This window comes from Phoxinus phoxinus (assembly GCF_949152265.1).
Source record: "Phoxinus phoxinus genome assembly, chromosome: 4".
NCBI lineage: Eukaryota > Metazoa > Chordata > Actinopteri > Cypriniformes > Leuciscidae > Phoxinus > Phoxinus phoxinus.
In genome coordinates this window covers 34370660-34384424 of record NC_136879.1, presented here as the reverse complement: position 1 = coordinate 34384424, position 13765 = coordinate 34370660, and the positions used below count along the sequence as shown (strand labels likewise).

At 38.2% G+C, this 13765-nt stretch overlaps 1 protein-coding gene across 1 annotated transcript in view; it reads right to left on the bottom strand.

Moving 5' to 3' along the window:
* Nucleotides 1–13765, bottom strand: part of LOC306997766 (leucine-rich repeat and fibronectin type III domain-containing protein 1-like protein) — a 57108-nt gene that overhangs the window by 16225 nt on the left and 27118 nt on the right. The window contains exon 2 of the mRNA XM_079611235.1: nucleotides 2428–3059. Coding sequence (XP_079467361.1) covers nucleotides 2428–3059 — 632 coding nt within the window. The remainder of the gene's footprint in view (nucleotides 1–2427; nucleotides 3060–13765) is intronic.

Genomic DNA, 13765 nt, shown 5'->3' with positions numbered 1-13765 from the left:
GATTTAACAATTTAAGGATGAGGTCCTCTTGAATTCCATGAGCATTCATCTAGAAACTCCAATTACCTGATTGGACCCATAAATCCAAATTCCACAAAAGGAAAAGCTCTTCAAGGAATACCTGGACGTGGCCCATTGAATCAGGTGAATAGCTCTATTTCTGGCAATTACAGGAGTCTATATATATGCACTCCGAGCAGCTGTAAAGTGCCAAGGCATTGTTAAAAACACACTGTCAAAGGGTCATATGAATGTGCAATTATACCTGAAATCAACCTTAAGCATTTTGAATCAAACGATTTGCCTTTGGTTTTGGTTTGCTTGCTGTTGTCTGGTACCTAAAACTCTATAACTAATGCCGGGTACACACTGCACGATTTTCTCATCGGATCGCTGTTCAACTGTCTGGGTTACCATTTAGTTGCTTTTGTGTGCACAGTACACAACATTTTATTACAATCACTGACAACTCTGTCTGGTGTACAAACTACATTTCACAACCAAACACAAGCAAGAACGGAGACAGGAAATAATGAAGCTCCGAATAAACATATAACCCTCCAACTCAATCTGGGACGGCATTAAAACAAACCATTTACTTGTACATGACTCTGGAATCTTTCTGAAGTCCATAAAGAGATGTAAACAAGCTGTTTAAACTAGACGTGTCCAAGCTAACGCTCTTTCACTTTTCCTTTTGTCCTGTTCTCGACAGACTCAAGTGCGTGGAGGAGTATGTCAGAAACTGAACGTGCATCTGTATACTGTATCCAGTGTAGACCGTGATTATAATGGGATATATTAGCTTTTTGACGCAACGCTCGCATTCGGTGTAGGCAAGTGTCAGCCGTCAAGCGACTGGATGCCAGTGGGAGGGCGCCTATGTCTTGCTCTATCTTGCAATTATTCATTGAAGTCCTGTGTGACGTCACAGATCACGCAATATTAAAATTAGCACTTTTTGGAGCTTGATTAAATAAATGCTTTGTTTTTAATATGGAGTATGTTTTATAGGGGAAATATCATGAAAATGTTCCATGTTTAAGTGCCATAATCGAGTCCCCGGTGCATCTACCAAACTAGAAAACGTGAAAAAGTGACAACTCAGTAACTTTGTTTTGTTAAGCCTTTCTCTGCAAGCATTTAAAAAAAATATGTCTGACGTAGGAAAGGGATCTTATTATAATAGTACTGCCCCTTAAACTGCACGTTTCCACCCACAGCGCCACCGTTTGGTTTTCACAAGCGACAACAGTGTAACCAGTTCTAATGCAATGGCAAACGTTCGAAGCAAAGCACGCAAACTGTTCTGTCGTTGGTTGCACAGATGAGCACAGAACACTATTTAGAGTCCCAGCCTCAGAGGAGACAAGAGAGCAGTGGATTTATTTTATTTTCAAAAGAAATCCCCCAGAAACAGTAAGCAAAAACCTGCTCGTGTGCGCTAATCACTTTAAGTGCTTTCACAACCTTGGACAGTACAAAGCAGGAAGCGATTCAAAGTTGAATCAATGTAAATCCACAACTACTACATAAATGTATCCACTAACCATTCAGAAACATCCCGGTTTAGTCTAAAAGTTGCATCCTCTTCCTGAGTCTCTCCGTAAGGCTGCACTCCGCTACTGGCTATTTCTGAGATTTTGGATGAGTGTCATTATTCGCGTGTTTGTTATTGCCTCGTGTAATAGGGAGCAGCAGCTCATTTGCATTTGAAGGGACACACACAAAAACTGTGCGTTTTTGCTCACACCCAAAAAGGGGCAAAATTGACAAGCTATAATAAATTTGACCCTGGATCACAAAACCAGTCACAAGTTGCACGTGTATATTGGTGGCAATAGCCAACAATACATTGTATGAGTCAATATTATAGATTTTTATTTTATGCCAAAAATCATTAGGATATTAAGTAAAGATTATGTATCATGAAGATAATTTGTAAATTTCCTACCGTAAATATATAAACCATTTATTTTTGTGAGTGAATGCAGCACAATCTTGAACATAAATGGATAACTTTAAAGGCGATTTTCTCAATGTTTAGATTTTTTTTGCACCCTCAGATTCAAGATTTTCAAATAGTTGTATCTCGGCCAAATATTGGCTTATCCTAACAAACCATACATCAATGGAAAGCTTATTTATTCAGCTTTCAGATAATGTACACAGCTCAATTTCCAAAAATTGACCCATGTGACTGATTTTGTGGTCCAGGGTCAAAAATGATCTAGGGGGTATTTTGAGCTGAAATTTCATAGACACATTCAGGGGACACCATAGATTTATATTACATCTTGCGAAAAGGGGCAAAAGGGGATATCTCTTATATGTCAAAGATGAATGCAAAATTGATCTCTCATGGCATGACCCCTTTAACAAATGTAACCTTTTTGTAAAGTGTTACCCACATTTTCTTTGACTTACCTCCTTGTGTGTCCGTTGTGCTTGTACCCTCTTTTGAGGAAAGCGAAGGACGTCTCTTGAGCTCTATACAAGTTCTGGGATGGTGCCTTTGTGTGGGGGAGACTGTGTCCTCACAGGTCATCTCTGAAATCTGCACAGCTGTCTCAGAGTCTGTGACCAGCACCATGGCAGTGGAGTCTTTTAAACTAGCGGTGGCCCCGGCGGCCCCCCCTAAACCCGCTCCCGAGGCCTCATGGCCCTCTACGATTTTGGAGCTGGAGCGCGGGACCTGCCCCGCCGCTTGACCCCCGTTCGTTTGCGAGCGTACGTTCGTCATGGCGGTTCCCTTTCCAGAATCTGCCCCCTGATGGCTATAGACTTTATATCGGATCATGAGGATGATGATGAAAACGAGGACGGAGGCCACGATGATTCCTCCGATGATGATGATCATGGTGCCGCCCAGGAAATGGCTTCGGAGCGACTGGCACTGGCTGTACTCTGTCTCCGTGACAAACGAGACGCAGCCCACCTGGCGCGTGGCGGTCAGCGAGGTCATGCCGTCGTCGTACACGGCCAGAACACACAGGTCATAGTCTCGTCCAGATACGAGGTCTCGCACCAGGAAGTCGTAACTCGTGGAGGGAATCATTCTGCAAGAGAGGCAGGGAAGAGTTGAACATCATCATGTATTCCTCGGATAATACATGAATATAATTAAGATTAGCCAGCATGTGCATGTATTATCTACGGCCACATGATCACTGTAGAGAAACTTGAGTAATTATATCATAATTCTGAATATTATGGACATTATGTTAATTCTCAATGATGAGTACTACTTTCCATCATAAAAAACAGTGCAGGCAAAAATTTACTCTTTATTAAAAGGCTCCATCAACATAAAGTCAAAATCAATACCCAAGATATTACATTAGTTTCCAATGAAATTTACAACATGAATAAGGTGTGCTGTACGTGCAATGAAAATCTATAGGTGCAGTGTTCATATTTAAGCAATATACAGTATAAATATGTTAGAATATTTTTTTTTTTGAGGGGTGAGGGGTAACTATACAATATGAATATATATTGTATCTTATTGTATTCATTGTGGCACAGAATTTGATCAGACACTGCACTAAGTTCACAACAGACAAATGTTGATTGGATTTTAATGTTTTATTATTATTATTATTTACTGTGCAATTACCGAGACAGTATGGAAAATGCATTATTTGGAGGCATGGATTGATCTGATTTGCATATACTACAGACAGTGTGGTCTTAGTATTGCTTTTACAATTATTACAATTACATTTTACATGCGACACTCCTTGGCGTTGACATCGAAAGAGAAATGATTTTCTTTTGGATAAATAATGTAAGAGCTTGACACAATTAAACCTACATTAAGTATTCTATTGCTTCAATCGACTATTTGAAAAGTCATCAGAGTTCATTGAGGGTAACTGAAAATTGACCATTTATCAAAGCAAACATTTCTGTGAATCTCTCAACTACAACGATTAGAGAGATTTTCAAGACTATGGTACTCATAACACTGAACTCAACAGTCATTAGATTCAGTTCAGAGAAATCCTGGTTCTTGTTAATCTGTGCATTTTCCAAGCACTAATACTGTACATAATAATCCCACATATCATAACTAAGCATCAAAAAGACCATTACAAGTTGTGGTAGACCAGTGCTAATCTCAGTGTAAATTCATTGATATTAATATAACACATCTGTATTACGCTGCATTTATACAGTACATTGCATGTGTAATACAAATGATGACATTGTGGGATATTTTAGTATTAAATTCATAATCTTATGTCAGATTACTTGCACAGTACTGCTTGTTAAAAGAAATCCCTTGCTTTTATGAGAGCTTCTCATACCATCTCGGTCTGAAAAAACAAGGTTATGTCATGAAACTTTAGATGGCACAGGCTGATCCTTAACTCAATATGCTTGTACTGACATCGTCCTCTGTAGGACACAGCTGATTGGATCATACTGTATCAGTAGCCAATGAGCTTGCTGCTCAACTTTCAAATACTTGGTCAGCATTTGCTGTAGCAGTTAGAGCTTTCAGAACCCCTCCACCTTCCCCAGCTCCACCTGTATAGATCTGCTACGGGTAATTCATGTATGCTATTGTACAACAGCAGAATGTCTTACTTCCTCATAGCAATCTGCCGTGTGTGTATTGGACGTAGCATGTCCAGTACATGCTCTGAAACAGCAACAGCAGCATAGCAAATGCCAAGACTAAACCTAATATATAATAAACAAATCTCATAACATGCACAATATAAGCGTGCTGATTATTAAGTGGGAATCATACAAGTTTGATGTAACAGAGGCAACACTGGAAATCTACTGTAAAAAAAAAAACAAGATTCTGCATTGAGGGATATTTTGATTGAGCAAGCATGCAACATTTGAACTGCTGAACCCGAGAGCAGAAAAAAAATATCCAGCCTTTAATTCCACAGAGGTCACTGGAAAGTCAAGTTAGAAGATCTTTTTTTTGCTCCCATAGATTTCCACAAAGAGTATGATGGTGAATAAGAATATGGTGGTGTTACACATATAGGTCAGCCAAAAAAAGAAAAACTCATGTTTATTTCAAACCTTTATGCTGTGATTTTTTTTTTCTCTCTCTCTAGAACACAAAACTATGTTATGCAGCTCCTGCTATAAAAGCCCCAAGCAAGCCAATAATTATAGCTTTATGTGAAAAAAGACTGAAAATTTAAGTAATGATCCACACTCTTATAGGGAAAAAGGTTCAATTTAAATAACCCTTTATATGCCAAAAAGGTTCTATATAAGGGTAAATGTCTTAAATTATTACTTTCATGTATTTTTTTTTCTACAAGCTGCTTAATTCATGATATATATAAAAACAATTAAAACAAAATGAATTAATTAAAACTAAATCCACCAAATGATCCCATGGGAATCCCTGAAAGGTGCCTGACAGAACCTATGCAGAACCTTTGAGGTAACCTAAATAAAGTGCATTTTAGGGGCTGTTCACAGAATGTGTTTTCCATTCCACTGCTCTACTTTTCCATAGTTTGATGTGTTTGACCCTTGCGCTCACGTCTTGCGTCTTTTGCAGTGTCTCGTTCATGACACTGTGTTCTAAAAATATGGCGCTCAAGTTAAAATGTGAAACTTTTATAAAAAAGCACCTCGAAACCTTGCGTTTTTTCCCCCATTCCAGTGCCTGTGTCTCACGTTTTTTAATAGCAAAAATGTGTTCTGTGTGAACCGGCGCTTATGGTGTTTTTATGGGTTTTTTTGGAGCTTGACAGATCACTGTATTCTGTATCCATTGTATTCCAAACAAATTCTCCTTTTTTGGGGGGTAAACTAACACTTTAAAGCCTATGTCAAGTTTTATAAATAAAAATAACAATGATAAATTGAGAAATATGCATCATGCTACAACGTGGCAAAGGAAAAACAAGCAACTTCTGGTTATTGATTTTAAAGCCCTCTTTGAAGTGTTCTCATTTGCGTCCTTCCTTCTGTTCATTCAACAAGAAACTGTGCCTTTGTTTTTCCCATTGAAGATGACATGCGTCAGATCCCTCTGCACCTTAATTCATTACTCAAACACACTTCACACACGCTCGCTTCATTTGCATGCAGTCGGGCTGTATGATATTAGGGCCACCAGTAAAGTCTCAAGTTATTACCGAGGTATTCCAGGCCATCAAAGACCCTCGATTTAAAATTGCTTTCAAAAGAAAAGACCTGCTAATAAAGAAAGAGAAGGATAATACAATAGAGGACTGTGTGCAGCTGCGACAAAATAAAAAATTTCAAATTAAAACAGCCATCATTTGGTGAACAACTGAGAATCCTTTTCTCTATGGTGCCACACAAATCAAAGCCGTTCTCCATTTTTGCAAAGTGGTTTATTGTTGTCATACTCGATTCTGTTGATTTATCAACATTCCCTGTCTGATAAAGGCTGGAAATAAAGAAGAAAAAAAAACAGTATTGAAAGACTGTATAAGTTTGAGTTTTTAAAACACACCTCACTTATGAAGTGAGTCACTCCTTCTATAATGCTGATTCTTCAACAGAAACTTGCATTTCGAAACAAGTTATTAAAATAATGTCCCTGAGGGATTCACGTCATCCAATCCCTGCATTCAACCAACAGTAATAAAACACTGAGGCATGTAAATAACACGGCTGCAAAGCATAACACTGTTAGTGCGCACCTGCCACAAACCAATCAGTCATTTATTAACTTTACTGAAAAGAAAATATAAAAAAATCTATGCTCTCAAAGAAAAATCACACTAATATGCTGTGGGGAAAATGCAGTTCATTTCATTGGCGAGGTGAAACATTATCATAAAAAATTGAACTTTAAGTAACGCCTAGATGCTAGCAAGGAACTGCCTCATTTGTCATGCTTACAGACAAATGATGCACAAAATACAGCTTTCGCCGCTTTTTATAGCAGTTCGGGCTAAACAGATCTAACAAAATGTGCTGTAAACCTATTTATCAATGCAGTTTTTCACAGTATAGGCTTTTATTAGGCAATATAAGCGAACATGTAAACCCAAAAGGCATCAAAAAACTGGTCTCGCTGTGTTTCTGATTACCTAACAAGAACTGCTTGAGTGAATCATCTGTTCAGGAATCGGGCTACTATGGGGTGCGTTTCCCGAAAGCATCGTTAGCCAACTATGGTCGCAAGTTCCGTTGTTATCAGCATAGTTCAACGATTTGGTGTTTCCCGAAACCATCGTTCCAACGAACGTTCGCAAACAGCATCGCAAACTTGTGTGGTTGGACAGCCCTCGAGCTGTGGTTAGAAGCATAGTTTCTAGTTTACATGATGTAGACTGAATAAATCCTTACCTTTAGCAAAATAAGCAAGCTGACATTCAGTACAACCCGTGTTATTTATTCAGAATACATACAAATGTAATTTACGTCTTTTAGTTTGCCAAGACATTTAAAGCACCGTTTTTGAAGACTGCGCATGTGCGAACGTGCTCTACTATGTAAGAACGAGCCAAATATTGAGTCTGGTAATAAAGCAAAATAACTGACAAACATTTTAAATGGTCTTCAGATGCCATGTCTGTAACTTATATGACAAAATCTAGCATTAATTCGATCTCAAACTGATTAATTAAAATAAGTTATTAGTCCACCACGCGCGAGACGTCATAAACCAACGTGGTTGAACGATACTTTGCGACATACGGTTTCGGGAAACAGTCGTGACGAGCTAGTTGATTTCTCCAACGATGCATCGTACTATGGTAGTTAAGCAGTGAGCTATATAGTTGTATGGGAAACGCACCCCTGGTCATGCATGCTTTTGATTCGCTAAAAATAACTCGCTCATAAAAGTAATTTGTGAATCAGACTAAATCATACTGGTCACATTGTACGCTCTTGATTGGTTATAAATAATTGACTCATAAGAGTAATTTGTTCGTGAATAAGATTACGTTACATTGGATGCGCTGTGTGTTTTTGATCACTAAAAACGACATACTCATATGAATCATTTGTTCAGGAATCAGGTTGTGATGCATGTTTTTGATTCACTATAAAGAATTGGCTCATGAGTCATTTGTTTGTGAATCAGACTAAACCACATTGGTCACACTGTGTACTTAATTGATTAAAAAGAATTGACTCATACGAGTCATTTGTTCGTGAATAGGACTACGCTACATTGGATGCGCTGTACAGTATGTTTTTGATCACTTAAGGAGACTAATATGATTTATTTGTTCAGGAATTGGGCTACTCTTATCTTGTTGGAATTATTATTATTTTTATTTTTTATTTTTTTTTGATTTACTAAAAAGAATCTACTCACAAGAGAACTGGCCCATACGAGTAATTTGTTTTGCAATTAGACAACACCACATTGGTCACCCTGTATGTTGTTGATTTTCAATAAAAAAAGGGAAAGAAAAAAAAAAGAGTAATTTATTTCAGGAATGCTACTCTGCTTCCACCGTTTGTTTCTGATTCACTAAATAAAACCAACTTATAAAAGTAACTGTTTTTAAGAATAAGGGAGAATTAGTCCACACAGTAGAGGTAGTGACCCAAAAACATTGCACGCATTGCAGATTTTTCCAACACGGGTGCATTTTTTCCATACGTTAGCATCCACTAAGCTTATTTATTTGTAAAATTAGCAGCGCTGTAGTCTCCTGCGTACCTGACCAGTTTGTTAACAAGGGTCTGCTCGGGGAGCATCGCCGAGTTCAATCTTTCTGTACGTGCGAGCAGAATCCTGCCACAGCAAGATTGGCTCTCGCAGGTTATGATCTCAATGCTGCTCAGTTTCAGGGACCAATTTATTACACCAATTTATCTCATATCAGGCCACAGCTAAAAGCACGCCTGCTAACTAGCAGCTGAAAAGCCATTCGTTACAAAATGCTTTATTCTCATTGCTTCAATATAATCTGCAGGCTCTCAAAATGATATGTACAGTCAGCTGTCAAAACAAACTAAACCTGTAGTTTATTAAGCTACAAGCTGGTCATAAAAGTAATTAATCAGTCAAGCTAATCTTTTGATAGAGCAGTTAGCTCACTATGCTACTAACAAAAGGTAGAAAAGGTAGAATAACTGCTAACAGCCATTCAAAAAGTTCATTTAAAAATAACAAATGCATAAATCTTAATTAGGGTGATAGTATTTACATTTGTAACTTTCTTTAGTGTACAATGTTGCTGTTTGTGCATGAAAAAGGTCTAGTTACAAATCACAAAGACACCCCAAAGGGAGTTATTCTCTATATCAGTGTGCACTATTTCTGAACACCTTGATTGTAGTTTTCTTCTAGGAATGTACACGTCACAATATTCCTAATTTAAATAATTCCCGCTCAAGGCATACACAAAAAGGCCTGGTTGAGTTGTATTAGTAGGGTGTTGAATATCGTGGTTATTGTGAGGGGCGTGACATTTCTGAAACACACTGGAAGCAGTTGACCAATCATAACACACTGGTCCAACCGACCAACCAGAGCACATTGCGCTTTTCAGAAGGAGCGGCTTCATGGAGACAGGAACTAAACAGAGCGTTATTGACAGACTGAGAAGAGAGGTGCTGCAACAAATGTCAAATATGTGAATTTTCTTTTTTTGTTTTTTTTATAATCAAGCATGAAAAAAATATTGTAGTAGTCCCCAAAACAAAATCAAGATTTTGAAAAAGAGCTTAAGAGGTCCCCTTTAAAAGTAAACAATAGTAGTAAATAGTAGTATAGTAAATACAACTATAAAGCACACTGCTTGCTAACGATTTTCTTGTAGTTTTACAGTAACTTACTGAGAGCACGGTTGCCAGCAAGTTACTGTATTTTGATTTACAGTAACCCTAATTTATACATCAGAGTTAAAATAAGTTTGAAATTTTCATTTCAATATTTTGTAACATTAAAATATTGTACAAAATATCTTAAAATGCCAGACACGGACTTGGTGCAAATTATTCAGGGCAGTGTTTCAGTGGTCAACTCATCTTCTTCAAGACTGTGGAAGCACACAGACATCAAGACAGACACACAGAACGTTCTTCTGCCCAGCATGGAACTCTAAAAGACATTGAACTCAGCTGGACGTAAAGATATTTCAGTTAAACTCAACATAAAACACCATTCACAACACTTTATGGAGGTCAAATATATCTTAAAAAATTGTGAAATGTGAGTGTTAGAAACGTCTTTAACACCCACATTTGAGGAGGCTTTTGACCAGAAGATGAAGGCTGAAGGTCAAGCTCACCCTCGAGAGCATCTTGACATATTCTAATGGTGACACTTCTTTTTTCAAATCTATTATTATGGCTATTATTGCTGTAACCTTTACCACATGAAGGTTAACCAGCATTAAATTACTATTGTAGACTACCCACACAATTTCAGAAAGGCCACATTATCTACAACTGCAGTCTGAAACAGTGCCTGAATAGATTTGGCTATTGGTTAACATTACAAACAGAAATGAAACACACAATACATTGACATTAATGTTTAATTCAATACATTAATGTTTAATTCAATGCTTTACGTCTCTGTCAAAAAAAAAGGGTTTTATTTTTATAGCAGATGTTGACTTGTGTGATTATTTGACTGAATTAATTACAATACATTCTGATTAAGTAATGAAAATGACAGGCCTAGTTACATTTTAATAAAATAATATGAAGACAAAAAAAAGTTTTCTTTTTCACCTTTAGAATTAAGTGCTCTGATAAATCATACACAATATGACTAGGAATATTTGTAAAAAAATAATAACATTTTACTTTAACTTTAAAATAGTACCAAAGGATGGAATAAATACACTATTTACACCATTACATTTTTTTTATGTTTTTGAAAGATTAGGCTCACCTAGTCTGCATTTATTTGATTAAAATACAGTAAAACATATTATTGCAATTTAAAATAGCTGTTTTCTATTTTACAAAATGTCATTTATTTCGGAATTTTCAGCATCATTCCTCCAGTCTTCAGTGTCACGATTCTACAGAAATAATTTGAATATGCTGATTTGATGCTCAAAACACATTTCTAATCATGAAAAAATATTTTCTTTTCTGGAAACTGATACAGGTTTTTCAAGATTGATGTGAAATAGGAAATTCCAAAGAACCGCATTTATTGGAAATATAAATCTTCTGTAACATCATAAATATCTTTCCTGTCACTTTGGATCAGTTGTATTGTGTTCTCTCAAAACAAAAAAATCGTACTGACCCCAAACTTTTGAACGACAGTAAAAGTTGTAGTACAAGTTGGAGGACAACAAAAGTCAACCCAGACTATATGAAACTTCATGTTACATGGAGCTGTATATCATCAGAGATATTCAGAAGCAGTTGACATTGGGTTGTCAGACTGCTGGCAGGCCTGTGGAGAGGGGGGTGGGGGGTGCAAGGATGGAAGAATGGGGGTTTGGCCCATTCCTCATTCCCAGAAGAGAGCCAAGGAGACCATGAGCCTCAGGCAACTCAAGATGTTCTCTATCTCCTTTCCCGGCTATAGAGGAGGTCTGTTTCCAGTTTGCATGCGAAACGGAGAGTCGCAATGCATTTGCAAGTCTCGGGTTCCCAGAAAATCCCTGGGAGCCGAGTGATGTACAAATACGTTTTTCAAAAGATGGAGCCACTAGGTAATGAATTCTCCAGATTTTCATAATACTTCATTACCATTGGCTCCTTCCTCATTTGAATTCCGTGATAATAATCGAATGCAGTTGCATAACAGCTTCCTCATTACAAACTCACGGTAACGTAGATCCAGTGCCCTCCGTCCCAAATACACATTACACAAGGGCGAGCTTCTGCGTGTCTGCGTCTACCTTGTGCATTGTGCCAGGACTTGCATTATTGATGTGCGGTGAATTTCTAAAGAGCTTTGCAGAGGGTAGCCGGTGGGCGGCAAATACAACCCCCGTCTCCAAGCCCTCAATGTCCCTCTTCTTCTGCACTAGGACACCAAGCATAACCGACTGCTGATTCACTTATCACTTATTCATAAGCTCACATCAGTGGTCTGTACCTAGCAAACATCATTTGAGTAATAGAGGTCTGCACTTGAGTTTGGAGGTCCTTGAATATTGATCCTTGTAAGCAGAACAGCCAGAGAAATGGCTTAATGCTAACCTAGTCCGTCTTACCTTGTGAAAAAAAGGAAACTTACTTGTACTGAATGTGCACTTGTATTGTACTTCAAATCGTAAAAGTATATTTGAAGAAAAACTGTACTTGTAGATAATTGTAGATATTAATGAAAAAAGTCAATTTAAAGAGAGTACACTTAAATTACATTGTTTTGTAACACACTTTGTAATGATATCAAGTTCCCTATCAAGGGAACTCCCGCTGCGTTTATGCTGTGGGAACACTTCCAAGTGTCTCGTCATGAAGCAAATGTATAATCAGTCCAATGAATGAGCGGGACGTCAGGTGACGTCATAGACCAGGAAACTATAAATCACCCCTGAACGCAGAGCGTGACAGCTTCTGTTTCTTCAGCGAAGCGCTCTCTGTGTGAATCGGTCTGATTCTGTCTGTCTTATTTATTGTTGTCTGTCAAGTTGCAATATATATTTTATGGCAAAAAAAGAGCAAACAAGCGTTGTGTTGTTCCCTGCCCACGTTATTTTACGAGCGGGGACACACACACATCAGCTTGTTTGGGAGTGGAGCATGTTAACAGTCAGTTCTCGAGGGGACTGCCTGTGAGCATTGCTAGAAGCTGTCCGTGAGGACGCTCTGCTCCCGCCGGCCGTTCTTCGAGGATGACGGTTCGGTTCGCGTTCCTCGAGGCGCGGGTCCCGCTGTTGCCGAGGCGCGGCGGGGACTCGTTTCGTGGGGTTCGCAAACGGATCTGACAGCGGGGGTTGAGACGGGCGCGCCCTATCTCGGCTCTCATCTGCCAGATCCAGTGGCTTTTCTCGGGGAGAAGCACGCGCTGCGTTTCTCCTCCCCGCGATGAGACACTCATGCTGCGATTTCCAGTTCCGAGGAACTGGTATCGTTTATGTTTTGTTAAGAAAGAGAGAACAAAACAATAAAGAATATATATAAAGAATATTATATATATATATATATATATATATATATATATATATATATATATATATATATATATATATATATATATATATATATAAGGCAGATGTTTATGAGTTTCTAATAAATAAGTTTGCTCATAACTCTGTTGAATAAAGAGGAGCTTATAAAAGGAGGTTTTATCTAGTGCTGTTGCTAAGTTAAATAAATATTTACTGGCCAGCCAACATGAGAGTAAAAAGAGAATATAATGATAAAAAATCTGAGAGTGAGGATATAATGAATTTATATAAACTCTATATCTCAGCCTCCTCGTCGGGGATTGCCGTTTTAAAAAAAGCGCCCTATCTGCACACTGAGGTGTCGAGATCGTGGAATAAACCGGTTTCTATTTATGTGTTTTAAATCCCCAAACTTCTACTATAGTTATGGGTATTTAGTATCATGGTATGACAGAGCCTCGGGTTAAGAGACGCTTGCAAGCTATCTCTCTCCTGAGTCGGCGTCATTATAACCCCGACGCTACCCACCAGCCATCATAAATAATAGATCAATATTATTAAGCAGCGCTGGTTGGTAAAGTATATATATATTTATATATAAGGGCATGGATGAATGTGAGGATGTCAGCGCTGACGCTATTCCAGAATTGCGTCGCGCAACAGACAAAACTGTACCGGGGAGGGACGGTTTTGAGAAATCGTTTTTCCTCGGCGTCCTCTGGAGGGCGACTCTCTGAGGAGGGTTG